Below are 25,321 nucleotides of genomic sequence, written 5' to 3'. Positions count from 1 at the left end.
ATATTTCTATAATTAGAATGGATTATAAAGGTACAAACAAACTTTCTTTTCAGAAACCTGAGCTCAGTTTTTAAAGTTTTTGTGCCTGTATCATTCAGTATATAGTGCATCAATAAGCTTTTAGAGCTGCCATCAAAATTTATAACAATAGGTGAGATCAAAAGAAGTCTAAGCAAAATTAGCAAATATTATCTAAATACCTTAGCCCCAAAATTCATTTATGCCAGTTTTGTGCCCATCAGCTAGAATTTGTCAGTTGTTGTCCAGCACTGACCCAGCTGAAACTTGTGGGGTCAGCTCTCTTGCATGTCCTTTTAGTGGTTCATTCGTGCAAATCATGCATTGCACTGGGAGAGCTTAGAAATTAGCAGTGTAGCCTTTAAAAAGCCAAGAGTGGCTGAAGGCTGCAGCAGCAGCCTGGGGAGCAGTAGATAAATAGTAAATGGTTTGCCAGACTGAACTCACAGTCAGATATTTTAGAGTGCTCATGTGATTTTTGTGCCACTTTTTTAAAGCGTGTTTTCAAGTGGAGGACCTGGCAGAGGCGCCCAAAGAAGGGAGCAGAGCATTGTAAAGATGCATCGAGAAGGGCTCAAGATTTCAGAGAGTAATTTACAAAATCAGGAGAATGACCTGAAGGAAACAGAAAAGGGACAAGAGTTAGCATGGCACTGCGAGGCAGCACAGGATTAGATGACAAGGTACCAAAATGCAGCTTGATGTAGTGCATTTTTCTGAAGTTCATGAAGGGGTGCAAGTAACAGTTGGAGATCCTCTCAAGGTCCATCTGGCTGCTTAACAGGACATAAAAGATTCTGTAGCACTCTTGAAGAGCAGGGAGTTCTTCCTGCGTCTTGGCCAGTGTTCACCTCTCAATCAACAGATTGACTGGTTGTTCATCCGTAGATACCCTAGGATATTAATCATACAAGCAATATTTTTTACAGCAAACCAGCTTCTTTATCCTTAGGAATCCACTATTGCTGATTGTTCGGATTGTTTTTTCACAGTGGAAAGATGCATGAGTGTAATGCAGTCAGGAACTCAAATGGTCAAGCTAAAGAGTGGAAGCAAAGGCTTAATTCGTCTTTTCTACCTGGATGAACACAGGACATGCATTCGGTGGCGCCCATCTAGGAAAAATGAAAAGGCAAAAAGTAAGAATTTGCACTGTTTCCAAATATTTTGTATTAAGTATATGAGTAAATACAGAAGGAAATGTCATGCACTTTGAATATTTGGAACAGATTATGGTTTATCTGGGCAAATTACTTGCAGACATTGTTTCAAAATTCATGCAATGAACTGAAAAAGGGACTGATTGAATCAATGCCTGTGATATACATAATATTAGTATTTGTTGAATGAACTTGGCCATTAACGTGGAAGAAATGCAACGCAAGGAAAAATGATGTATTCTAGAAGAGCACCAATCCTGTATGGCAAGGAAAAAGCCCAAGTTTTATTTAATCTTCAAGGTTAAAGTGTTGCTTTCTAACTACTGATGCTTTTCTGCCTTACAATGGCAGACCAATATTTTGAGGTCCAGCACCAATGTACCAAATCAAGCTGTCTCAAAGCCACAAACATGTTTAAATGAAAAAGCAAGTTAAAATAAATAAATGAAAAATTGCAATATAAATTAGAAATGATGTGTGAAAATCAATGTATGTGCATTAAAATGATTTGCAACTTTTCTTTTCCTCCCCAGTTACCATTGATTCCATTTGTAAAGTTTTAGAAGGGAGCCAATCTGTGAACTTTCATCGTCGCGCTGATGGGAACTTTGATCCAAGCTGCTGCTTCAGCGTTTACCATGGCAGTCATATGGAGGCTTTGGACTTGGTAACCTCCAACTCTGAGGATGCACGCACTTGGATAACTGGGCTAAAATACCTAATGGCTGGAATCAAAGATGAGGATTCACTTGCAAAAAGACAGAGAACCCATGATCAATATCCTTTGCATGTTTGTGCAACACATATCACAAAGCAGTTTTCATCTTGTTTTAGTAACTTGAAAATAGAGGGATGGTTCAAATCTTACTAGTCCACCAATTAATTTTCTCAACTTTCCATGGTGGATTTGAACTCACAACCTCAGGGCTGCAAATCCAGTATCACAACCATTACACTACTGTATCCATATCATATTTGGCCCCATGTTTCCATGTCTTTGAAATGACTCACAATGAGTTTCAGCACCAGAATTTGATGCATATAATTGAGGTATTTTTACTTTATCACAAAAATAACCAAACATCCAAAACTTAATGGTCTCATCAATTTTACTGTAGGCATGTGAACAATGATGCAAATAAAAATTAGGATAATTTCCAGCAAATCCTAATGCACTGCCCTCTACTGCAATTTAGTCCTTCCTTAATTTCCTTTCAAATGGATGAAACAGACCTTTGAAGAAGCCGACAGGAATGGAGATGGCTTGCTGTGCATTGAGGAAATCTATCAATTGATGCATAAGCTAAATGTGAATCTACCTCGCAGGAAAATCAGGCAGATGTTTCAGGTTAGTTGCCTCCTTATAGCTGATTAAAGCTGATCAATATTTGTTTTCTAATTCTTTAACTTCATTCCCTCAGAATTAAGTTTTTTTTTCCCGTATTCATGCAGAATGTTTGAATATAAATTTACTGGTAATTTTCTATCTTGACTCTCATTCATTTGAATATGCTAATATGTGGAATATTTGCCTGATTAAAGAGATTATAAGAAGATCTTTTTCTCCCGAGCTGCAAAAATATGCACAGACATATCCACAATTTGCTCCTGATGCAGCGCTTAGATTGCGCTTAATCCATAGCAGCAAAGGAACAGTCTGTTTTTATACATGTTAAATGGCACACAAGGTAACCCTGGTATCTAGAAGTCAATAGTAGAGCTTATGAACAAAAACTGACCAAAGATGACAGGCGGTTAGTTAACCATCCATGATGGGTAAATGATACAAAACCTAAATACTAGTTGCCCATTGCTAAGCGGGGGCTATGTAACTAGCATAGGCAATAGTGGGGAATGTAGAAGTCCTACCCATAAAAAGCATTAAGCAATTTTTTCCCCCCATTGTGGTTGTCTACCATAGGCACTTAAGCTGCAAAATTACTTTGGACTGGTTCTGATATCACAGGGAATTGAAGAAATGGAGATTATGATTAGCTTTTGATTTTAAAGTCAACATATATTTGCCCTACATGGCATTGCTATCCTAATGCAGTTATGCACTAAATATCTCAAATGTATATCACCACAACGTTCTCAGAATCTGCCTGGAATTGCTGCTGTCCTGCATAATGTTTCCTCAATATAAGTAACTGATGGAATAATGCAGAATCAAAAACAAGACTCTCCTGGGTTCGTTGAGCCCAGTTGGAAGCAGTTGCGATGAGCTTAATGGATAAATTAAGATTAGAAAAAGGTTGTAGCTATATCAAATGGGTGTAATTTGCTGTTTCAAGAACAACAAACTGAGGAGCTATAAAATTTATCTGGATCTGTTAAGAGGAAAAGCGCAACACAAGTACACCTCACTGTCTCTGTTTGCATATTCTGCACTTCCCACTTTCTCTGTATGCGTGTGCATGTTCGTCTACAATGGGGAGGTCAAATACATATCAGGTGCCCTCTTTACCAAAAACCTAACCTCGAGCTGGCTGACCCCTTTAATTCCCCTCCTATTCCCATTCTAACTTCTGTCTTTGGTCTCCTACCCTTTTCCAACCAAGCTCAAGAGTCTCAACTTTCTTGTGGGTACTTTGCAGCCTGCTAGTCTGAGCATTGACTTTAGTAATTTCAGACCTTGGCCATATCACACATTTTCTTTTTAGCTGCAGTTTCTGGGGATGTGGGGTGGGTCTGTTCGCATTAGGGAGAGGGGAGGCAGGTTCATGCTTCAGATGTCTACCTTTCCTCTGAACATAGCTCAGAAATTGGGGGTGGGGGGTTGTCTGACCTGTTTTTTGTTTCCGCTTTGGGAGTAGTTGACCTACTGCATGTTTTCAGCATTTCCTGTTTTTACTTCAGACCTATATCTTTTCTTTCTTTCCATCCTCGTGTGCTTTTTTTCTTGTACAGACTTCACCATCTTAGCTATTTTATTATTCATTCTTTTATTCTAAAGCCTTTCATTGCCTCATTGGATGATCTTCTATACAATCTGACATGTTCTTTTGTTTTGAGCAGTTTTTAGGTCATTGAAATCATTAACTTCCTCTATCAGTTATCTTTCCTCCCCGTCCTCCTTTTTAAATACTGTGCAGATTTACATGAACGGTATAAAATTGTGCAGAAAATCCAATCAAATTTGTAGACTGTGTGAACGGATCAAAATTTTACCATCAGAAGTTAGCAGTATTATACTTTGTGTGTTCAGTCTAAAAAGTACAGGATTGAAATCTCAGTTCCTTTTATGATCAGATTCATTCATGCAGGTTGACAACTAAAGGTGTTTCAAATGTAGAAAAACAAGGCACACAGGCAGGGGGAAGTGTAGAAGAGAATTCAACTGATAAATATAGGGCCTTGTTTTGCTGCTGGAATGCAGTTACTTATTACCCCTCTTTTCAATTGTCCACTGGAAAAGACTTTTCTTCCTGAATGGAGCATCTGTTTAGACCACTGCCCTTTGCCTAGCTGCACTATGTGTCACCAAATACACAGCATCAGAGGATAAACTTGATCTCCTAGGAGCCACCTTGCCTTGGGGTGTAGGAGAGGGCATTATACAGTGATGTGCACATCCAAGCCACCCACTTCTTTGCTGTCAATCTAGAGATTGCGATAAGAGGTGATCCTGTAAGCTGCTTCCAAACTGATGCAGAGCACATACTCCATAAAATGACATGCATGTATATTTGGCTACAAACATGACTTTTTAATAATCAAGCAGTCATTTTATTGTACACAGTATGTTCGTGTGATTCCCAGAACCTTTTTTTCATTCTTGATTGAAATAAATTTTATTGCAATGCTCCCAATACTCATTGTGTATTATTGAAAACTGAACTTGATCTAAAATCCCCCCACCAATATTTCTAATCATCCTGAAATGGAAGAATGAAAATGTGCCTGTAATTCAAGGTTCCCAATAGGAGTTCAAATAGTTGAAAGCCAGGAGCTTGATTTTAATCAATCCTCCGACTGCTTAAGCTGATGTCTTAAATTCAATGGAATACATCAGCTTACGCTACCCTACTCAAATTGAGACTAAGCTTCAGTATATTATAAAATGTAAGATCAATCCTGGGGGGAGGTGGATTACTGCATGCATATATTGTATTTGTGTATAGATCTCAATTTAATAGAAGTGGTGAATAAAGACTATTTTCTATCACTTTTTTCAATTTTTAAATGTTATGGCTGTTTCAAGTATGCTATCTGGAAGTATCGATGTAAGGGAACCTGTGTTGAGTTGAGTTTTTTTTCTAATCCCTGTGTAGGTTTGCCTTGGCAAAATCACTTATGGTAATGTACAACAGGATATTTCCACTAACTCTTTACTTCTAGCTATCATTAATTATTTTTTAATGCATTCTTGAAAGCCATGTACAGTAACTCCTGTTACTAAAATTTTTGGTTAAGTGCCTTTTGAGGTGAAACATGCTGGTACTAACTTAATGGTTTCATGGTCAGCAAAGACCCAAATACGTTTTAAGGCTTTGAATAATCTTTTATAAATATTCAGTAAGGAATATGCATTAGGTATAGTGGATTATGTGAAATCAGAACAAAACAGGAAAAAAAAATGAAAAAATAAATTGCAAAGTAAAATCTTAAAAAGCATTTAAAAAGAAACAACTTTTGAGATAAAATCCACCTCCATCAGGGCACTTATAATGTTTTGATGATTCTGTCTTTAGGGATTAATGCCAGATTAATTTCTTCAATTTGCTGATCAGTACAAGTTTTGGCTCTTGCCTTAGATGTTCTCTTGGATACATTGGTGCTGGCCACTCTCATAAGCAGTCTGAATGTTTTATGTGTAAATGTGTACCCATACTGCCCAATATCTAAGTACACAGTGGTCTAACCCAGGGTGTAGCAATAATATCTGAACTGCATATTTGTGCGTTTTGCATGTATGCTTTTTTAATCTTTTCAAAGGTGGACTGATGTGAGGTGAGGTGAGGCTAGCTACAAATCATTAAGTTTCTTTATTTCATAGAAAGCGAACATATAGAAGAACAGTTATGGTCAAATTCATTTAGTTCAATCAGTACAACTTGTCCTTGTGTAATACTGCTAAATAACAAACATGCTACACTTCCCTCAAATCAAGTGCAAAATATGCATGCCAAACTTCTGAGCCTCAGCAAAGCTTTCACTCACAGCTTTCTGTTTAAAGCCTTGCTGGTTTCATAGTCTTTGCTGGACCTGACTGTTTGTTTCTGATTTCTATCACCCCATGTTCACAGCCAGAAGGGACCAGCAAATTCCCAACACAATGAGTGTTAGCTTATCTATGCAATAAATAAGCACCACACAAATTTCTTAATATTTAGTTAGGGGGAAGCAACATCAAAGCTTAACTTATTAGCATTTTAACCATATATCGCCTTTTATTTTAAACTTGTGTGCATACACTTGCTTTAAAAACGCATTTACAAATAACACTTTTTGTTTCCAAATCTTTTCTGTGGAAAAAAAAAGTAAAAAAAAAACGTGACTGTCATTACTCAAGATTATGATGTGGAGATGCCGGTGATGGACTGGGGTTGACAATTGTAAACAATTTTACAACACCAAGTTATAGTCCAGCAATTTTATTTTAAATTCACAAGCTTTCGGAGACTTCCTCCTTTACCTGAGGAAGGAGGAAGTCTCCGAAAGCTTGTGAATTTAAAATAAAATTGCTGGGCTATAACTTGGTGTTGTAAAATTACTCAAGATTAGAAAGCTTCATTGGCATTGTGCACCATCCGTACCCTACACCAATCAAAAAAGAGCTGGAAATATTTATGTATTTCTGAACAGCCTTCGGTGCCCTTTCAAAGGGACCCACAAAACCATACAAAGACTACTGCAAAGTTTCATGCCCAAGTGGCATTATTTGCAGTTATTGCAAAGATACTTTTGAGGCTGTTGGATCAATTAAATGATTTAGTAAATATATTTTTATTACCCTCATTGGAAGCTATCTTCTCAATGGTGTGGTCATACTCCTTTATCAGACAATATTTGAGAAAAATGAAAAAAATTCCTGTGTTAGAAGATCTTTCATCTATTGCGAGGACTTTTTCATGTTTTAAAACAAATTATACTGGACACACAGTTCAAATACAGTAATTGAATCTGTTACTAATGTTCTTTTATGGAGCAAGGAGACCACTGGTAGTGATATCATAATTAATGTGACAGAATCACACTGCTGATTGCCAGTAAGGTGGAAAAAGAGACAACGCAATGTCACATGGGACAACTTTAGCATGATGGTATGACCATTGAGTTAGATACAGATATGAATATAAATCCTCTTTGGGAAACTATTTCACAAATGCATTATAAATTGGACCCTTAAGTCACAAGTGACTCTTTAGTTAATGCAATGGAAAGAACTGAGTTTTACCATTTGAAGAGTGATGGATACCTGGGTGTGATTGAACAGCAATAAGCTAATTGAACAGTTAAGGCGATTGGTATAACAATTACCATTATAAGCTGCTTGTAGTTAGACAAAGCGCACTTTATAGGCTGTTTTAAGGAATGCTGCACTTCTGTGTATGCCCCTTTACTTTGTATAAAATGTGTACATATTTTGTCACCAATAATTGTTAATGTGGCACATTGATCATCTTTTATGTGAAAATGGTTACTTACTTTATAAATGCAATTTCGATTGTATTTCACCTTCAACGATTGTAGAAGAAACTCTTCCATATGTGACAATCTCTAGAGTGAGACCCATTATATAAATGCCTCACAGTTTTATAATTGGTTTTGAGTGTGTTTGAGATTTAATGTATCAGTTATGGTTGGTGAGGATGGATGCAGGTTTGCGTCCTGCTCTGCTGGGTTCCTGGTCTCGGCCTCATAAGAGGAGGGTGTGCACTGTTCCACCTCGGGAGTGGGGGGGCGGAAGATAAAGGAAAACTGGCGGGATCAGGTAATTTATCATTTCTCCTGGTTGACCACAGCAGACAATGAAAACAGCATGGAATAGACTGCAGTTAACAGGCCCATTGCAGATAGTTGTTGGGTGAGGTGGAAAAAGGAAGAGTTAAAATCGTTAGAAAAAAAGGAAAATGTATCCAACAATAACTCCAAAAGGGAAAATCAAAAGAATGTGCTAACCAAGTTGAAACAAGTTGAAGTCTTTGACTCTTACTATACTGGAGAATGTGAAGTCTTTTCTCTTGATTATTTTTCCCTGATAGGAAGCTGACACAGATGAAAACCAGGGCACATTAAATCTTGAAGAGTTCTCTGTGTTTTATAAGATGATGTCTCTGCGACGGGATCTCTTCCTACTGGTAAAGTCTTACAGTGACAGGAAAGACCATCTAACTGTGGAAGAACTTGCTCAGTTTCTCAAAACAGAACAAAAAGTAAGTCAGTCAAGCACTGTGCACATTGTATTTTAATCTCCACAAATGTTGAATTGCTATTCGGAGCAATTTTTGCACCTATGCTTTTTGGGGCTTTTTGATTTACAGCTCTCATCCCTTTAATGAATTAAAAATCTTTGTCAAATCAGTTCAAGATGCAGATTGCAGGAATAATGAGGTAGCTTTGTTGGTCACCCAGCATCTGTGCACAATTCAATGTTCCACAAATAACGTTTAGTTACTTCCTCTTTTTCCCTCCCCAATTTTCTCTTGTCCTTTCCTGAAGACAGTAGTAACTCATGCTGTGGTATGTTTCCTACTGGTGCAGGCTACCTCAAACAAGTGATCATTTCTCACATGTGAGTTGAAACAGTAAATGTTGAGGAGTAATTTAAGGCGGACTTTACCGATTAGCCCAGTTGTGTCCTTACCTGACACCTACATAATCATACTCTGCAACAATGGCCACTGGGGTAGTCATCGGGAGCAGAAGCCCTGGCAAATTTGACACATTGCTGTGTGTAAATTTACAGTCCCCTGCATGGCATTTTCCAACTGGATCCCAGTGACTGAAAAAAACATATAAAATCAGACAGACTCTCTCTTCACCCCCCGCCCCCTCCCCGCTCCCGGAAGCCTGGCTGTGTAAAGACTAGCAGTATTATGGGGTGGGGGGGAGGGGTGGAAGAGGGGAGGATAATTGTGTGCTTAGGTGATGGTTGAGGCAGTGAGAACAAAATATTTATTCTTCATTTTGCCCATGCTGTACTTGACGAGAGCAAAAACTAGGTAAATGATCCAATCCTCACATAGAAAACAGTGTTCCATCAAAAGAATGGCGATGTCTAAGTTCATGTGTTTTTTTTAAATGTTATAAGCTTTAATGGAAATAAATTGATTGGAATTATCTGGAACTTAATTTATATTTAATCATTAAAGCCCTGGATTTGAGATTTTGTCTATGGCATTGTTTTTCTCAAGACAATGTTGACATTTCTAACAACCCTAGGTTCACATTTATTCTTTACACAGATGGCTAATGTCACATTAGAATATTGTATGGATGTTATAAGAAAGTTTGAAGTATCGGAGGAAAACAAGCAACAAAATGTCTTGGGAGTCGAAGGTAATTGGAACAATAAACTTGTAAATGTTTATAGGTGGAAAATTTCATATGAATAATGAAATATATTTGTACCATACTTTATGACAATCACTGCTGCAGCACTAATGTAATGGAATTTAGCCGAATATCTCCTTTTGTACCTTTTTTTCCTAATGATCTGATTGGATAACCTGACCCCTGTGCTAATTTAACTTTTAAGTGGTGCTAAAAATGCTTTAAATATTGTACAAATCATTTGGGTATTCACTCTATCCTGAGCTGATCATTGTTATCTATGTAATAAGAAAAAGTTGTTATCATGGTGCTAAAATATCAACAGTATTTGCAAGAATTGTTTTGTAAATTAATTTAGTTTAGTATCATCCGTGTATGATGTGTTTAACATAATGCAGTTGTGCTAGAATATGCAAATATTAATTGCTTCTTCCCATTAATGTGTAATGATCATTGAATGCCAGTGGCTGGGGTTCCTAAAGGTAAGTAAGTTGCCAAGGACTTTTATTGTCAAGTTGTCGATATCCCTGGCTGCCCAGACAGTGATCCAGGTTAGCTGGAACTTTCCTAGAATTTACAGACTGTTATAAAGTCACCAGGATATCAAAATGGATTATGCTTTCTTAGCTTTCTGTTTGTTTTTACTTTTAAAAAAAATACAAAGAATCTATCCAACAAACTAAGTGAAATCAATGGTCTCCTGTAGTGGCTAAGAGTGAGCAAACTGAGCAATGGATCCAAGGCTGAACCAAAACAGTTTTTGTAAAAAGAATATATTTCCTCCTTCCTTACAAAAGTGCTCCAATGCACACAGAAACAAACATTTGGGCTCAAAGCAGCCCCAATTTTTATTTTAAAGAAAATTTGCATTGGCACTTGAAATATTTCCTTTGGGGGAGGAGACTGAAAATGAAGAACCCTGTTCACAGCTAACTGCGGGTGTTTTTACCAGTTCCAAAACAAATGTCAATGCATTTGTTGTGCTGAATGTAAACTAGGGTTGGATTAATGTGCAAATATTCCAATGCTTATTTAAGTGACCAAAATCTCTGGAATTTTGAGTTGCAGTACACCAGTGGCATAATAGTGCCACCAATGGAGTTGCTGATGGACTGATTACCAAAACTAAATGGATCAGAATTGGATTAAATTCAGATACTGAGCATGGTCAAATCTGGATGGCCTATGTTTTTTAACACACAAGATTATATTTTCAGCAGCAAAAAAAGTCACTGCACACATTTTGTGATGTGAAAAACTCTCTCTCTTTCTCTCTCCCTCTCCCTCTCTCTCAACCGAGCTGGTTGCTTTGGTAGTAATTGTAGCAAAGATAAATTGCTTGCTATATGTGATTTGCTTTTTCCTTTTTGTGGTTGGGTTAGGAAGGACTGAGACGGGCGATGGTATGCAGCTAATTCCTGATCCAATGGCAATGTGTGCAAGTCAATGGTAGTTTGGAGGGATTGTCTCTTTGCTGCTACATTGACCTTTTGTATTTGAACTTTAGATTCAAAGTATTCCACCTTCTGGCTGATTGAATCTGTGGTCTGAATACTCTTCACGATTGCTGGTTGACATTGTAATTTCAAAAATATATACATCAATTAAACTAGCATAAAGATCGTGAGGATTTATCTTAAAAAATCCAGAACTTTAAAAAAAAATCAGATTAACACTAAAGTTTAGTATAAAACATGCCAGTGAATGTACTACTTCGGGTTATACTACAACCTCGGGGTAATATCACAGCATATTAGTGTCTCTGGGAATATATGCTCGCTTATGTATTAGTGATTTCTATAGGCTGAGCTAATGCCTGCAGAGTGCAAAGACAAAGTCACTTATTTGGAAGAATTATTCATTGTGGAAGTACATTTCAATGAACTGTTCAGTCAGCTGAAGGAGTATCAGGATTCTCCTGGAGTAAGAATTTGAAGGGAGAGGAAATTGTTAAAAATTGATGACTGGGATACAGTTGAGTAATCTCAATTTAACCTTTTCTGTGCATAGAGCTAGCAACATAAATTTCCTTAACATTGCAACAATGACTACACTTCAAAAGTGTTTCATTGGCTGTGAAAAAATTGGGGCATCCTGAGGTTGTGAAAGGCACTATGTAAATGCAAGTTCTTTCTTTAAAAATTTCATTTAATTATATTTTTCCAATGACATACTTTAATTGAGCATATACATTTTATTGAAGAATCCTAAGTGTATTTTAGCATTTTGGGTGCATGTTATGACAGAAGAAATGACAGCCACTGAATGGAAATATTGAAGAAAGTCTATAATTTATCAAAACCACTGGCCAGAAAAAAGTAAGAGATGCAAAATGAAATCAATAAGCATAAAAACTATTAAAGGGTGCAGGGACTGGGATTAAGTAGCTGTGATATGGAGTTAGCACAAGCATGATTGGCTGTAATGGCTGCCTTATGTGCTTCAATTTCTATTCTGTTGCATTTATCAAGTACAGTTGTCTCAGAATCCTGAAAACAGATGGAATTTGGAGCCGTGTCTGCTTTGAGTAATTATTCTGAAAAATTCAGATAGAATTTCACTTTTAAAAAATGAAACATGGTTCTCTTGTCTCCTATTGGTTTGAAGTTTACTTTTTTTTTAATGCATGAAGTTGAGATGATGGATCTGCAAAAATACAGAGCCAGCCCAATCTGCGAGCTTGCAGTTGAAGAACTTTGGAGCCAAAACCTGGAACTAAGTGGCATACTCTTGTGAAAACCTATTTAAGCTATTTGAGATCTCCATTGTGGCATATTGAAATGTACAGAGCAGTCATTGGGATTTTGGTAGAGTATCGATAGGCATGGCTCGTGAGTCCTTTTCAAAAATGGGGATTTGCTTTTTTCCCATTCAAAATTGCATCCACCTATTATCTAGATTTAGTACCAGCACAGCCTGAAAAGACCAACCAATTTAATAGCAAGCATCACAGTCTCAAAGGAGTACGAATTTAATTTATTCTATTCATTACTTTGAGTTAAATCAGAGCCACTAAGTTTTTATTCATACAGCACGAGAAGTAAGGACTCCGGTTTAGATGACAGGTCTGCAAAAATAAGGAGCCAGCACAATGCCACAAGTATTTGCAGATGAAGAACTCTTCGAGCCCAAACCTGGAACTAAGTTGTAAACTGTTCTGAAAATGTTTTAGGCTATTTGAGATTTTCAATGGTGTAATGAGACCAATACATTTTTAAAAGCCTAATGATAACACATTGTATCAGTACAACATATTATACTCCTAGCTGGGCTTTTTACACACAAGCTTATTAAACTTAATAGATTTTAGTTCCATGGGAAATGTTCTATTTTGATATCTCTGAACAGAAGGAATTGTAAGCAAAACCTGCGTTTATCCGGTTCACTAATTCTCCTTTTGCATCTAGGTTTTACTAACTTCATGCGCAGTCCTACATGTGATATATTTAACCCTTTGCACTATGAAGTAAATCAGGATATGGATCAGCCCCTGTGCAACTACTTTATTGCTTCATCGCACAACACTTACTTGACAGGGGATCAACTCCTTTCCCAATCCAAGGTGGATATGTATTCCTGGGTGCTGCAGGCTGGTTGCCGCTGTGTGGAAGGTAGTTATAAAGTGTATGCTTCAAATTATATATGCTGGTCTTCTGACAAGTGCAGTGAAGCCATCAGTTTCCCTCCCCCAGACTAACAACAGGTACTGTATAGTCTCCATAGATGGGTTTGGTTCCACTTCTGCTCTGGATTTGATGTTGGGACTAATTGTCTTTCTGTATAGGTGCCCTCTTAAGATTGATCTTGCTGAAGTAGCAATTGGTCTAATTTTATAAATTATGCAAATAGGGCATGTTCTCACTGGAAAAGAGAAGCTTGAGAGGTGATATGTATGGTATTTTTAGGATTCTAAAGGGACTAGAAATGTAGACCATGACAAGCTATTTTATCTTGTCCAGAACAGTAGAACCAGAAGACGTGGCCTGCGCTTGAAGGGGGCTAAATTCAAAACGAATCTGTGGAAACAATAATGCAGTAAGCGAGTGGTCAATCTTTGGGATAGACTCCCTAGGGAGACGGTGGAAGCAGTTAGTATTGATTCATTCAAATGCAAATTAGATAGATTTCTTTAAAAACATAACATTTTGGGATACAGTACATGAATAATTTGAGACATGACACATAGCAACTGTAACATGATGGTGAGGAAAAAGGTGAATGGACCTATGGTTCCCAAAGCTCTCCATCACTAAGGTTTTCCTTGTGTCATTTCTGGGTCTGTTGTCGACTAATTGATGGAGATTGTTTGCTATAATTAGTCAACAACTCCATTATCATTGTATCATGTGACTACCAGAATGGTAGAAGCCAAACTAGATGGACCTTGGTCTTTTTTTCATCATAGCAATTCCCAAAAATATATCAATTGAAGTCTTTTGAGGACTGAAAGTGTTTTGCAGCTTTCTTGGTATACATATGTCCTGTATCTTTCCAATGTTCTTGCATACCTTTTACCAATCTGTTAAAAATGCAGCAATCCCAACACGTGGAGGATATCCTGAAGTTCCAGGTCCTATGGTTTTGTTTCACGCATCAGTTCAAGTACCTTACCCAAAATAGAAGGCAAAAGGGGCAGAAACTCCAAATCATGTTGACATATAGTGGTATTTCCATAATTTTTTAAAATTTAAAAACTAAATGATTTTCCTCCAGTTAAAAGTCTGGAGCCATCATTTCTGGCCCCCACTACAAACTCTGTATCCTCACCAGTGATTTCATCCCACTCCCACTGTCTCGGGTTGAACCAGATTGTTCGCACCTTCAGCATCCTCTTTGATCCAGAGCTGTTAATGCAGAGAGAATTCTGTAAGTTTCCAGGTCAGAGGAGTGAGCAGATCACCAGAATTGCTGTGCAATTAACTTATCCCAGGTATCTCTGGCTGCAAGGTGTTGAAATGACCTTCCTTCCTTCTGTTCCTTTTTTGCCTTTACCCTGGTCCGGTGAGGGCCACTGCTGTTGCTCTGCTATCTCCAAATACAGCCATCTCTGGATGACAAGGTTGGACAGGATGCAGCACACCACTGTGATGCGGGAGACTGTTTGGGGGACATATTGTAGGGAGACACCTGAATCTTTGTTTGACAGGCCCTATACTGTGCTCAATTATGATCCTGGTGGTCCCATGATTTTGATTATACCTCTATTGTTCAAGAACGGTGGAATTGTGAAGGGGTGACATGAGCCATGTATGTAGTGGGTATCCCTTGTCCCACAGCAGCCATTCTGTCAGGTTCTGGAAGGGTCGAATATTGAGGAGATAGTTGAGTGTTGCACGATAAAAGCGTTGTTACAGCTGCCTGGGAATCTTGTACAATCTTGCATTATCCTGTTTCTGTGATTGTAGACAAGCTGGACATTAATCGAGTAGTAGCTCTTCCTATTTATGAAGGTTGTTGGCTGGTCATCTGGTGCCCTGATGGCAACATGTGTGCATGTCTATCATGCCCTGGACACAAGGGAAGCCAGGCACTGTTACAAATCCTTGAGCGCTCTCCTGTTGGATGTTGAAGTCAATGACAAAGGTGATGTACTGGTTAGCCAGTACCTGCTTGCTGTACACTGCAGACTGGGATATGCAGAAGATGTCATCTGTAGCAGGCTAGAATGAGCAAATGGCTAAGAAGTCAAGGGCTGTAGTAACTTTGACACCGCTGGCAAAGCATAGCCACCCGGTGCAGCAGCTCTTGTTACATGAGGCTACAGACAGCTGCAACAGCCTGCCAGGAGAAGCACAGCCTCCCAATGCACTGCTCTTCAGATAGATCCAGAAAAGTGACTCTCGGCCTATAAACCCTGTATGCTGGGTATGGCCTCCTACAAGCAAACCCCCCCGCCCTTATCTGCTGTCTTCCAATAGGCCCACCTGCTGCTCATGCCGGTTGCTGAGACAGCCACTGCACCTCTTGCTCTACCTCTTCCTCTATCCAAATCAAAGTGGCCTTAATAGCACCTATGATAAGCTATGAGAGCTTAATCACGGTAAGGCAAGAAATCCTAAAAAAGCAATGTAGAAGCTGGAAACTCTTCTGGCAATCCAAACAGCACAATGGCACACAGATCCCTACGATCCAATTACCTGCAGGTGAATGTCCCTTTAAATAGTGCTTCCAGCGGCCTTGAGAGATCAATCCTGCTAGGTTTTACGAGCAGGTTGGGCACTGGACGGGATCTCTGCAATATCACGTTAAAATCGCATTGGGGTCCGAATGACATCATAGGACCATATGGCCCTCATGGGCGCCTCGGCCAACTTTAAAAAAAATGTGTGGTTAAAATGGCAGTTAGTGGGGAAGCAGCGGGAACGAGGCAGTGAGTACTCTGAAGCAATTTTAACAGCGTGCCTGCCCATTTCTGTTGGGTGGGGTGAGTTAAAAAGGCCCCTTTGGAATTGACTTCATGGCTGTTTTCTGCCCTGCATCCAGCAGTTAAGTGTCTTCTTTGTGTCTTGATGACCAGAACTCTAGTACTCAAGGTGTGGTCTGACCAGAGCATTGTATAGTTTGATCATAACTTTCTCTGACTTGTATTCTACTATTTTGTCTGTTGTTCAACATTTGTTGATTGCTCTCCACTGGTTGGATATGTTGATCATCAAATCAAATTTTTTTAAAAAACTCCCAAATCTCTTTCAACTTAATCTTTAGCTACTTCAACACCATTCATGGTTTATGTAAGTTGCCCATTTTTCCTTTCTGTACTTGACTGCATTAAATTTCATTCGCCAATGTTCTGCCCACATACCTATTTTGTCTGGCTTATTCTGTAATTCCTGATCTGATTCCACTGTCCCTCCTGGTTTGGTATCTGGAAATATGACCAATTTGCATTGAATTTCTGAATCTTAATCATTGATGTAAATTAGACACAGTAGTGGCCCACATAAGCTATTAAGCCCATTAGCTGCAGCTTTGTGTTCTCCTGCTGTTTTGTTTGGTCCTATATAGGGGTTTTCTTATCTTTTCTCTACACACACATTGGAGGACCTGCTGTGTATTTCCAGCATTTTTTTTTATCTTGAATATCCATAGGAACAGTCATTAAATTTTAGGGCTACAAAAATGTGTTTAATGAAGACATTCTCGAGTTCAGAAATGTTTGTCATCTGTCCCAAACTATTAATTGCTTATTTATTCTATTGAAGTATAAATGAAGAATATAAAATACTGGATGCATAAAAAGGATAAGAAAATGGTTAGACTAAACAAAAAATAGGATTTCAAATTACACAACAGTGATCAAGCTACATCTTATTTTCAGTTTTCTATTAATTGTTCTGTGTTAACTGCTGGCCTGTTACTTGACCTGTCACCTTTGATCTTGCTTGGCCTTTAAGTTATTTTCTCTTAATTTCAGTTGACTGCTGGGATGGCCCAGAGGGGGAGCCAATTGTACAGCATGGTTACACACTGACCTCCAAAGTCCTCTTCCGAGATGTTGTTGAAACCATCAGCAAACATGCTTTCATCAAAAATGAGTATGTGTTATCTTTTAATAATTGAAAATCAGATTAATATTAAATGCTTGTGTGTCTGTTGATTTTCTTGGGTAGCCATGTATTTTGTGAACTGATCACAATTTCTGTTCTGATGAATATGATACATAATTAGGTGACTTGGTGTATACGAGATTATATATTTCATGTTGACCAATACAGCAGTTTAACACCCAGTTTCACTACAATCAACCAATCTCCGCTGAAAGCATAATTCAATACACTGAAGTGAAAAAGGAGTAGTATGTAAGAAGGAATGCATAATAGGCAGTTTGGCATGCATTTGACATGCACCACGGTGTATGTATAAGCCTGAATATGTTTACTAAAATTTGTTTATATTGTGGAAATGCTTTTCTGCTGGTGTATTGTCCATTCCCTGCTGACAAGCATTTATTAATATTTCTGTAATGCTTTAAAACCAGTGCATCTAATTGAGATTGGTGAACATATATTTTACAAATGTTACACTCAGTGAGGTGAGATGTTTATCCTGGGGCATGAAATATGTCCTCACTTTTGCAATCCATTCTTAATATTAGGCACTCCTTCGCAAAGTATAGTGCAGGTTTTATATGTAGGGTAAAACTGTTCACTAGCTTACCTATGTTATAGCTATTGGGATCAAAGTAATACTAAGCTTATTCCATGACTGAAGAAAACCCTTTGAACCAACTTCAATGATCGTTTGTTAGTCTTCCTCACCCATACTAGTTTGGTTTATTGAACTTTCCCATTGTGTATCATCTATCTTTTGCAGATTTAAAAAAGCACATTTATAGATTTCATTATTGGATAGCAACTAGAAATAGAGGGCATTTACATAGAGTTGGGACAGTGGGACAAATAAATGGAGAAAATGCAGTAAAAAGGTGATTTACCCTTTTATTATATACTTCTTTAAATGGAAGATAAAATTGAGTCTGGACTTTCAAACATTCTTTATAAATCGATGTAAGTTACCTGGGCCTGAGTGCCCTTTAGCCTATGGAGTTGTCAAATTGTAAATCAAAAACAAATCTAAAAATACAAAAAAGCAATTCTGGTTTTTAACTCTCAACCATTGAAAAGCAGTGATTTCCTGCACCCTTCTTGAATCATGAGCTTGACTTTTCTTTTATGTATTCAGTCACCTTTTTAATACCATTAATTTAGATGACCAATATGTGGCAAATTTGCTTGAATCCTTACTCTGGCTGATTACACATTGCTGCATTCCTTAGATTTAGATTTCTGAACATACACTATTCAGTAAACTTGTGAATTGAAACAAGTTACCTGACTAATATTGACAAACAAAGCTTTTTCTGCCTGTCTTCTAGCACGTGGGCAGATAGGGCAGAAAATTGGGTAAAGTTCCACCCCACTGGAAATGCATCAGGTTTTTGGGACTGGCAGCAGTGGAAGTGCCTGCCTCACAGGGGGACACTTTTTGAATACAAATTTGGGGTCATTTCAGGCCTTCATGCAAGTTTTCCCTATTCTGGCATGCAGCACACCTGCTATGAACATAAATTGTAAGTGGGTATTCAGAGTAACTAGGTGACCATAAACAATGAAATGGTCATGGAAAGGACACAGAGATGTAAAAATCAATGTATTTTAGACATTTCTTAACAACTATTTTTCTTACTTGAGCTTTTGTGCCAATGATCTTTCTCTTTCCCCCCCACCACCTCCCAACACTGCTACTGGTACCGTTGGGTTTCCCAATGAGAATCTGCCTACCTGATCTGTCTGATTGAAGAAGCTAGGCAGGTCAGGCTGCTCTGTGCCCACTTGCTGCTACCCTCACACTGCTTTCTGCAGAAAGAGATTAAATGACTATATTTTGACAGCTGCAGTTCTGTGTAGCCTCCTCTTCTCAAAAAAATATGTGCCAGCAGACCATCCATGACAGCATCACTAAGATATGTGAATACTGACGAACCGTAATGTTAGATGCTGTCTCAGAAGCAGCACAATCACCATATGCCTTCAGTGGCACTCCATGAAAGAATGCATGCCATGATTATCAGCCTGAATAGCCTGAATGGCGATATTCACCAAGATTCCACCACACCTATCTGGAACTTGTCTTCTTGCGGCCTGTGTCAACTGAGAGACGGATGCAGAATTGTGTCGTTTGTTGCCACGCTGCAAAGGCTAGTACATGCAGTGACATTAATGGTCAGTTGTGGTCTGAAACTTGGCTGCATTTTCTTGTAGGCCTGCTACAATGCTGACCTATACGAATGGTACCGTGGAGTGGCAAAAGACAACCCTCCTCCCACAACTACTTCTTGCAGTATCACCATGGCTTTCGCTGCGGGGCTTTAGATGAGGGGCGGGGCTGCTTGCACCTAGGTTTCCCTTTTTCTTGATTTTTTTCCTGTTGCTTCTTAGTCCTCTGGCTCTTAAGCCTTGACAGCCTGAATGGGTTGTGATATCCAAAGCTTTCTGAAATGTCCCCATAATGTGACCGTTATCAATTGTCCCCATCTCTTTAAATTTAACTTGCATGCAGTTTACCTCTTCCACCACTAGTTTGCTGATCCATCCAAATTATCATCTGAAGTTATGATAGTGAGCTGGCACAGGAAAATTGAGTGTAAACAGCACATTTCCATTTCAGTCTGTCTAAAACCCACCAGTAGCCATTGTTGCATAGGTTACGCCAGAAGAAGAACATCTAGTCGACAAGGATTTATATATTTCAGCTTTTGAATATTCTCATATCCCAGGACATAAATATTCAAAAAGCTAATGTTAATGGAAATATGTTATTAAAAAAAACAAAATTTGAAATTAGATTTTTTTTTTCTTTCCCCCTACCCCCCCACCCCCCAACCACCTAGTAGTTGAATTCATTTTTGTCCTGTTTGCTTTTTTTATTGGCAGATATCCTGTAATACTGTCTATTGAGAACCACTGTAGCATCCAGCAGCAGCAGAAGATTGCCCAATATTTGAAAGATGTCCTTGGAGACAAACTGGATTTGTCCCCTGTTCATATTCATGATGCATACCAATTTCCTACTCCCCAGAGTCTGAAGGGCAAAATTCTTATAAAGGTAATGGTTCCATGCTGTCCTACTTCAGGATTTTTGATTTTTTTTTTATCGTGGAGAGGATTTGAATATGATTAGGATTAAATTTTGGTTTTAATTTAAAATTAAATGGAGTTCGCCAAGCTTGGAAATTCTCTTCCAGCATGGAGTGGCTGGTACAGAGAGGGGATTGAAATGTTATTTGTTACTGTTACCCATGACAATCAGAAACAATAAAAGAGTCATTATCTCATCTCCAGTGCTCCTAACAAACATTCACGCTATAGAGGGATGGAATACCCATTCCTGTTGAGCTTTGCCCGAATATAGTTTCAAAAGAAGGGGGCTTGTAGCAGGATTGATTAGCAGCCCTTCTGACCAACTTGTGGAAGGGGGAGAGGTGAGAAATCAAGCCCTCACTTCCTGTAGGACAGGAAAGAGGAGAATAAAGGTCCCATGTTGAGAGATCAGTTTGTGAGTTGCTGAGAGGGAGGCCAGCAAGATCCAGGCAGGTTACCTTAAGAAAAGAGCCAAGCAAGCCCTGCATATGCCTTGGTGTTAATGCTAAGGCAGACTAAAAGAATGGTAGTTTGCCACTCACCAGGACAGGGCTACCTGGTTCATTTATTTTTCTTTGAGGTTAGTTGGAGTAAGTGAGATCTTGTAACATCTGTAACTGTTTGTTCATCATCTGTCTGTGAAATGAAGCAGTTTAATGATTCATACCTGGCTTGATCTTGTGTTTCGTAGTCCGCTTTCAAAAAGATTTGAGGATGTATACTTGACAGCACATGCAAAAGAGATGATATCCAGCTCCGATCACAAGAGGGACTTGTGGTTACACTATAATATGATAAGATAATGGGAACAGGCACACTTAAATGTAAGATGCTCAAACCATTTATAGGAATGTACGTGAGCTGTACATGAGAGAATATCCAATGCAGATCTGACTCTTGCAACATGTGCATGCCTCAACATAACATTAAAAAATCTAGATGCCATATTTATAAAATGCCCAGGAAATCAAATGGAAGTGCAGTGCCAGAGCACTGTTTAATCCTACATTCAAACCAGATTGAAATTATATTCCACATGAACTCAACCTGGAGTGAGATGGAACGGATCTTGCACTGCTCGGAAGTCGGATCGGAATTGAAATTATATTTTTGCATCAATGTGGACCCAAAGCCACTCCATATTAACCCAAAAGTGATAATATAACTACATCTTGTTACTATGTTTTTAAGTCCATTATACCAACATGCAATTAAATGAATGTTTCCATAGCACTAGCTACTAAGCATAATAAAATTGTCAGGACATTAATGTTAGCTTTGTGTTTGCCCCTCATCAAAGTATACATTTTAATGAAATGCTGGAAAAAGTAACTGTAAAATGAGGAAAGGCCCTCTCATTTGATTCAAATACAAACTTGTTCTAAAATAAAAATGCCGGACCAAACCTAATTTATCTGACAAATATGACCTGCGATTTTAAGCAAACCAAAATTAGACCTGATAAAGGTTAGAATTGACTGATTAATATTGATTTGTTTCAGGGGAAGAAGCTGCCTCCTGACCTCAGGACTGATGCAGAAGAAGGAGAGGTGTCTGATGAAGATAGTGCTGATGAAATTGAAGAAGATTGCAAATTGAAGCAAATCAATGTAATATTTTAACTGAGCATTTTCAAACTAAATTTCAACTTATCAATAGCATTTAAATATAATGGGGCTGATTTTTAAACCCCAAGAACAGGTGGGTTGGGGGCGGGTGGGAGTTGAAAATAGTTGTTTTTTGGATCGGGACCACAACCCGGCTTTATTTCCGGGTTTAACCTTGGCGCGGAAAAGTACAGGCTTCCAACTGGGAATGCAAAGTTCCAAAATTTTGCGGTTGCGACCCAAAAAAACAACTATTTTCAACTCCCACCCGCCCCCAACCCACGATCTTGGGGTTTGAAATCACCCCCAATGGCTTTTTTGCAGAAAGATGTTTCATGTGCAAAACTTGTATAAAATCAATAATATCTACTGAGATGCAATGCTTGACCCAGTCTTAATGGGTGATATAAAACTCATTTACTATTATGACTGTAAACATAAACATGTGGCTTTAAAAAAATACTTTGCTGATCCCTCTTTCTCTCCTGCCACCACAATTTTTCCTTCTGCCAAAAAAGGGCAGTCTGAACCTAAACAATTTCACTGTCTTGGTTGTCTCCTGTTTTAGCAGCTATTTAGGAACATTATTGATGCACTTTAACACCATATCAATATGTGATCCATACAGGATGATGGTACAAACCACCATCAAGTGGAGTGTTTTATCAGAAAGAAACTGGATTTCTTGCTGAAAGAGTCTCAGATCCAGGATAAAGAGGATCCAGATAGCTATACAGTCTGTGCACTTCTGAGAGCTACACATAAAGGCTTAAATGACAATCTACAACAGGTAATATTTGAATCTTGTACATAGTTTTGAATCCTTCCTTGCTGTGCCTTTGTGCCCTACTATCATGGTTTGACTCCATAGGGGAGGAGGGGGAATAGGCTTTGGATAGACGTATGCTCTGGAATCACCTGTCCCATTTATTTTTCCAACAACTGTCGTCCATGGATAGCTGCTAATAAGCTTCATAACTTAAAATGTTTTTAATGGACTTTTACTTTTTTTTTGTTGAAAGTATGACCATTCCATTGAACAGCCCCAAATGTTTGCTTTTTTATGCCCAATTGGTTAGTTTTGACAGTCTTCAGTAGATCTGAACTAAATTCAATGTATGGAATCATTTCCCATCCTATGGATTCTTTCTGCAAGCTGAATTGCTCTGTGGAAACTTGCACGTATTTTGAAAATAGTGTTCGTAGAACTGCTAAATAGAAAATTAGTGCTGACATTTCATTTGCATGCAATATGAATATAGGACACTTATTTCTAATAGAATGTTAGCCTATTTTCCACCAACTCAATGCTTATGAGTTAAGATATTTGGCAGGGAAGTTCAAATTGGATGAAAATTTAGTGACCTGGCTGAAAGTACAAGCTTATTTGGTTAAATTGTTCCAGAAACTGAACCACTCCCAAAAATTCTTGAAATGGCAATGATGTCTCTTAAGGGTAGGATTGATGTGACTAGATTTTGTGCTAGCTTATGAAGAAACAAGCTGAATGGATATTTCTTCCTAACCATATTACGTCTGTAACTAAGGACATGGAGGAATTGTATAATACAAATTTAATAGAATTATAGAAATTTCAATACAAAAGAAGGCCACTTGGCCCATCATGTCTGTGCTGGTGCTAGCTCTACACTAGAACTATTGACTCTATTTGCTGCTCTTCCTTTGTGCTTTTGTGTGTGTGCGTGCGCAAGCGGGAAGCCGGTGTTACTGTCAGCAGCAGCTCGAGCCCCAGGTGAGCAGTAGGGGTGGTGGGATTCTACAAGAAGAGCTGGCGGGTAAGCAGCAGGCCAGCTCGGAGCCAAGGGTGGGAGGGTACGGAGAGGGAAAGAGAAGCCTGGGCTGTGCAGTTAGAGGAAGGGAAGGAGGTTTACGATGTACATATCGGCAAGAACGCGATCAAGAAAAGGAATTGCCTTTGTCAAAGTAATTATCATAGAATCATAACTGCACAGAAGGAAGCCATTCAGCCCATCGAGCCCGTGCCGGCTCTTTGTTAGAGCAATCCAGTTAGTCTCATTCCCTCGCTCTTTCCCTGGAGCCCTGCAGAGTTTTTCCCTTCAAGTATTCCTTTTTGAAAGCCACGATTGAATCTGCTTCCACCACCCTTTCAGGCAGCGTATTCCAGATCAGAACTACTTGCTGCATAAAAAAAGTTTTCCTCATGTTGCCTTTGGTCCTTTTGCCAGTCATCTTAAATCTGTATCCTCTGGTTCTCGACCCTTCCGCCAATGGGAACAGTTTCTCTTTATTTACTCTATCTAAACCCGTCATGATTTTAAACACTTCCATCAAATCTCCTCTCAACCTTCTCTGCTCTAAGGAGAATAATCCCAGCTTCTCCAGTCTATCCACGTAACTAAAGTCCATCATCCCTGGAACCATTCTAGTAAATCTTTTCTGCACCCTCTCTAAGGCCTTCACATCCTTCCTAAAGTGCGGTGCACAGAATTGGACATAATACTCCAGTTGTGGCTGAACTAGTGTTTTATGAAGGTTCAACATAACTTCCTTGCCTTTGTACTCTATGCCTCTATTTATAAAGCCTAGGATCCCGTATGCTTTTTTAACCGCTTTCTCAACCAGTCCTGCCACCTTCAAAGATTTGTGCACATACACCCCCAGGTCTCTCTGTTCCTGCACCCCTTTTAGAATTGTACCATTTAGTTTATATTGCCTATCACTTCGCACTTCTCTGCATTAAATTTCATCTGCCATGTGTCTGCCCATTCCACCAGCCTGTCTATGTCCTCTTGAAGTCTATTACTATCCTTCTGACTGTTTACTACACTTCCAAGTTTTGTGTCATCTGCAAATTTTGAAATTGTATTCTGTACAGCCAAGTCCAAGTCATTGGTATATATCAAAAAAGTCGGTCCTAGAACCGACCCCTGTATACCTTCCTCCAGTCTGAAAAACAACTGTTCACCATGACTCTCTGTTTCCTGTCACTTAGCCAATTTCTTATCCATGCTGCCACTGCCCCTTTTGTTCCATGGGCTTCAATTTTGCTGACAAGCCTATTACGTGGCACTTTATCAAACGCCTTTTGAAAGTCCATATACACATCAACCGCATTGCCTCATCAACCCTCTCTGTTACTTCATCAAAAAGCTCAATCAAGTTAGTTAAACATGACTTGCCTTTAACAATTTAACAATTTGACTGTGGATAAATATGGCTTTTAATCTTGTTTGGTGTTGGATCCTATTACTGTTGAACTTAAGTTGGATCCATTGTTCCAATTTCAGACCTCTTTCCAAAAGACCAACTGGAAAACATAATTCAGTTTCCATTGTTCAGTCAACTGGCTAAACTCTGAATCATGCCCAGGTATCCAGTTGGTTAGGAATGCTACTTTATCAACTGTGTGCTTGAC

At 38.7% G+C, this 25,321-nt stretch overlaps 1 protein-coding gene across 1 annotated transcript in view; it reads left to right on the top strand.

The window, feature by feature from the left end:
* plch1 (phospholipase C, eta 1) overlaps nucleotides 1-25,321 on the top strand; it is a 61,105-nt gene that overhangs the window by 4,587 nt on the left and 31,197 nt on the right. The window contains 10 exon segments of the mRNA XM_067994730.1: nucleotides 1,011-1,157; nucleotides 1,712-1,954; nucleotides 2,396-2,526; nucleotides 8,387-8,557; nucleotides 9,590-9,683; nucleotides 13,085-13,288; nucleotides 17,092-17,212; nucleotides 20,111-20,282; nucleotides 21,820-21,927; nucleotides 22,553-22,714. Of these exon segments, the coding sequence (XP_067850831.1) occupies nucleotides 1,011-1,157; nucleotides 1,712-1,954; nucleotides 2,396-2,526; nucleotides 8,387-8,557; nucleotides 9,590-9,683; nucleotides 13,085-13,288; nucleotides 17,092-17,212; nucleotides 20,111-20,282; nucleotides 21,820-21,927; nucleotides 22,553-22,714 (1,553 nt within the window).

This window comes from Heptranchias perlo, chromosome 13, assembly GCF_035084215.1.
Source record: "Heptranchias perlo isolate sHepPer1 chromosome 13, sHepPer1.hap1, whole genome shotgun sequence".
Taxonomy (NCBI): domain Eukaryota; kingdom Metazoa; phylum Chordata; class Chondrichthyes; order Hexanchiformes; family Hexanchidae; genus Heptranchias; species Heptranchias perlo.
The sequence above is the reverse complement of the archived record's forward strand: the minus strand, read 5'-3'. Positions and strand labels throughout refer to the sequence as shown.